Here is a 4,255-nt window from a genome sequence, read left to right as displayed (position 1 = left end):
CAGTTGGGATATAGATGAGATTTTTGGCAAAGGGTGGAAGAACTTAACCCATGATTCCGCCTTTATATATAGTAGTTAGATTTGCAAAAACAGTCATATATTCTGACCATTTGCAGTTTGAGTGAATTTTGCAAATCAGGTCATGCCAACAGTTTGTGACCAAAATACCCATGTAGAAATGTCCTATATAACATGTGCAGAGACAAAAAACAAACATATTGTAAAAAGACCAAAATGCCCATAATAGTGAATGATAAGTTTTGAATCGAGGGTGTGGCAGTGTGGACTCTGGGTGCTTTTGGATCGCCGGAATCGGGAAAAGGTATCTGTATCTGATACCCTTTTGGGCAAATCTAGTGTTTGGTTTAGTTTGGCAGGTGGAATGGGAAATGATCATTGATTCCTAGCGGAGAAAAAGTTGGAAAGTTTCGTGGCTTTTTGTTACCCGCCGGGTGGTACTCTGATTCCGGGAATCAAGAAAAAAACAAAGGCGTCAAATCCCATCCCGTTTTTAGCTTTCGATATTAGGTTTTTTTATGTGAAACTTCCCTCTTTTTTTTTTTTTTTTTGATTAGTAATCGGGGTTAGGCAGACCCCAAGACCAGAGAACAGAGAAAAGAAAAGAAAAAGATATTACAATCTATAATAGAGGGTTCCTTCATCATCCTCTTTGACATAGTCATAAAGAGGATGAGGGAGGGACACCCCTTGAATACAAGAACCTTTTAAAGGGCAATCAGCTTTTGACAGAAAATCAGTAGGTCGATTTGCTTCCCTCCAGATGTGAGACACCTTCCAAGAAGCGAACTTTAAGAGAGTGTTCTTCAGGTGAGCTAATGATAGTCTTTTCTTCCACGGGCATGGGACAGAGCCTTCGATTACATTCACTGCCAATAAAGAGTCCGACTCAATTCAAAGGCGATCAATATCAAGGGAGGAGGCCAGGGAGGCTCCATGACAAATCGGTTCAAGCTCCAATTCCTGGATGCTCATTTGAATCTTGTCCTGGGAATACATGGCTAGAACTAAACTATCATTGGTACGCAAAAGACCCCCAATGGAGGCTGATGAGCTTGCCAAAGACGCATCACAGTTTAGCTTGACACATCCAGGTTCTGGATGGACCCATTTACAGCTTTTGGTGGGTTTCTGGGACCTGAACAGGGGTAAATCGATGGCCTTCGAAAAAGCCAGATCTCTGCTACCGGTTTGGCTATCTAATCTAAGAAATATACATCTGCTTCTGATAGTGTGGAGGATATTTCTCAGGATCACTTGCTTGTGAGACTTGTCTGCTCCTTGTAACCTATTATTTCTTTTCTGCCAGATGAGATAAATTGAGGATGTAAATGCTATACGGATAGCGGCGGGCTATTGATTTGAACCAGGAAAAGTAGTTCTCATCCATTCTTCTTCCTCCATAACCTTTCTTTTTCGTTTCTTTCTAATATTGAATCGCCATAGAACAGATCTCCAGATCTAGGCCGAATATGAACACTGAAAGAATAAATGATCAATACTTTCAGATGCAGCTGAGCATAATGGGCATCTAATCTCCCTATTTTGGCCCAGAAAAATCAGCCTGTCCTTAGTGCTGAGTTTTTGGTGAAGGGCCAACCAAGCCGTAAAGCTCATTTTGGGTATGTGACCTTTGAACCATACAGAGGAAGCCCAAGCTATTTTTGAATGATGCTCTCTAATGCCGTTCCAAGCGCTTTTCAGTGAAAAAGACCCATCAATAGTATCTTTCCATATTGCTTCATCTTCAGCACTTGAGATAACCAAAGCCTTCTCAAGTATCAGGTTGATGGAGGGAAGCCTTTGTAGCATGATCGGGTCCCAGATTCCTTCCTGGAGGACTTGATGGACATAAGTTTTAGGACGAATTGCATTTAGATATTCTCCATCAGGAGGATACTGTTCTACAATAGGCCCATCCGGGTGCCAAGGCTGAGTCCATAAATCAATACCTTTTCCTTCTCCAATGATATAGCATATGGATTTCTTAACTTCTTCTCGACAATTAAAAATTGTTCTTGCTCCCCACGACATTTTGCTAGGATTTTTTATGATCCAGAAGTTCCTCTTCCTTACATATTTGTGATGAAACCAGGAGACCCAGAGGGAGTTCTTCTTCTTGATAATGCTCCAAATCTGTTTCATGTCGGCTGCCTTGTTCAGGTCCTTTAGCTTTCGTAAACCTAGACCTCCTTCGGCCTTTGGGGTGCAAATTGTATCCCAAGCAATAGGATGATATGATTTATGAAGAGAGGGGCCTGCCCAAATGAAATCCCTGAATATTTTTTCTATTTTGCCCAAAATGCTAGCTGGAAGGTGAAAAGAAGCCGCCCAGTAAGGATGAAAAGAATTTAGAATGGACTTGGTGAGTTCCACCCTTCCAGCCCTAGATAGTAGCCTGTTGGACCAAGGTGCAATTCTCCTGTGGATCTTGCTTATGAGTGGAGCACAGTCTGCTGCTGAGAGCCTTGATGTTATGAGAGGGAGGCCCAAATATTTTATGGGAAGGCTTCCTTGAGGAATGTTAAGAGTGTCTTTGATGGCCCCCTTACATCTGGAATCACCTTCAGAGAAGAAAACCTCACTCTTGTTTAAATTTACTTCTAGACCCGAGCACTGCATGAACCGGGTGAAACAATCATTGATACCCTTTGCCGAGAGAACAGAAGCTTTAGCAAATAAAAGCACATCATCTGCAAAAAGCAGATGGGTGATGGATAAACTTCCTTTAGAGAAGGGAGAGATAATCTTATTCAAGGAGGCAGCTTCATCAATAATGACCGATAGCATTTCCATACAAACACAAAATAAAAGAGGAGATAAGGGGTCCCCTTGCCTGATGCCGTTTGTAGAATTAAAATACCCACATGGAGATCCATTTAGAAGAACCGAAAAAGAAGCATTTTCAATGCATTGCTCGATCTACTTGCACCACGTTTGATTGAAACCTATCTTTCTCATGAACAAAATAAGAGTTTGGTGATTGACATTATCAAAAGCTTTTTTGATATCCATTTTAAGGCACATGACCGGGTTTTTTGATTTTAGATGAAAATTGTGAACCAGGTCCTGAGCCAGGAGGATCTTGTCTTGAATGGATCGGTTCTTTATAAAAGCGGATTGATGGGGGCTAATTATGTCATCCATTACTCCTTTGAGCCTAGAAGCAAGAATCTTTGTGATAATTTTGTAAAGGTAGTTGCAGAGGGGTATCGGGCGAAACATATCTGGGGAGGACGCTTCATGGGACTTTGGAATTAAGGAGATGAACGTTGAATTCAGACCATACTGCATTTTCCCACTTCGGAAGAAATAAGAGATAGCATCAGAAACTTCGTCTCCTATCAGGTACCAGAAAGTCTTGTAAAAATTTCTGTTAAAACCATCAGGCCCAGGGGCCTTGCTGCCTTCTATGCAACGAATGTTCTCTTCAATTTCTTCCCTAGTGCAATGCCTGGATAGATTTGCAGCTTGAGCTGAAGAGAGGGTTCTATTCGGATTAGGAGTGGTGGCATCAGAATTTGTTCTCCGCTTGTTTAGGAGGTTTTCATAATATTGAATCAGGTTGCTTTGATGGTATCTGGATTTGTGGAAATGGTACCTTCATAATTGGCCAGAGCATGGATTTCATTATAATTTCTTCTTGATTTTATGGCTGAATGGAAGAATGACGAGCATGAATCACCAAGATTCAGCCAGTTTTTCCTCGCCTTTTGCCTGAACATCGATTCCTCTCTATTTGCTATCTGAATGAAGTTTTCTGCGGCCTTTTTCTCTTCAGTTCTTACCTCCAGATTTTTTGGATCTTCTTTCAGTCTAGATTGGATGCTATCAAGAGTCTTTTTGGCCAGGGGTAGTTGAATATCCACCCTCCCAAAGATATCAGAGTTCCAAATTTTGATACACCTTTTAACTTTTTCAACTTCTTTGTTACCTTGAATAATGGATTCCCCTTACATTTTATAGTCCAAGCTTTTTCCACCACTTCGTACAAAGAGAGGTCTTCAACCCACATATCGTGAAATTTGAAAGGTTTGCTCCCATGAACATTAGCTTCCAAGGATTGAATGATGATGGGACAATGATCAGATAACCCCGAATTTTTGAAATTTGCTAATGAGTGGGGGTAGTAGCGAAGCCATTCTTTATTTACCAAGGCACGATCCAACTTCCTGAGTTTCAAATTTTCAGGGGAAGATTTGTTTGACCAGGAAAAGGTGTGCCCCAGGGCCTTAAG

The 4,255-nt window shown here is 41.2% G+C and overlaps 1 protein-coding gene across 1 annotated transcript; it reads right to left on the bottom strand.

The window, feature by feature from the left end:
* Positions 1-912: 912 nt before the first annotated feature.
* On the bottom strand, positions 913-2,808 carry LOC143891174 (uncharacterized). Its single transcript, XM_077395810.1, has 2 exons — positions 1,663-2,808; positions 913-1,320 (listed from the first exon to the last, which is right to left on the bottom strand). Exons 1-2 carry the CDS (start codon positions 2,806-2,808, stop codon positions 913-915), a joined length of 1,554 nt encoding a protein of 517 aa, XP_077251925.1.
* Positions 2,809-4,255: the final 1,447 nt, after the last annotated feature.

Source organism: Tasmannia lanceolata, unplaced genomic scaffold (assembly GCF_043159265.1).
Source record: "Tasmannia lanceolata isolate RefF3 unplaced genomic scaffold, GAP_Taslan_0.1 ptg000013l, whole genome shotgun sequence".
In the NCBI taxonomy this organism is placed as follows: Eukaryota; Viridiplantae; Streptophyta; class Magnoliopsida; order Canellales; family Winteraceae; genus Tasmannia; species Tasmannia lanceolata.
This window is presented reverse-complemented; position numbering and strand designations above follow the sequence as displayed.

Excerpts from the sequence above, each read along its gene's own strand:
- LOC143891174 (XM_077395810.1), bottom strand. The coding sequence starts at position 2,808 with ATGCTATCGGTCATTATTGATGAAGCTGCCTCCTTGAATAAGATTATC. Across the intron at positions 1,321-1,662 it reads AAATAGCTTGGGCTTCCTCT|AAAAGAAATAATAGGTTACA; the intron begins GTATGGTTCAAA and ends CTCATCTGGCAG.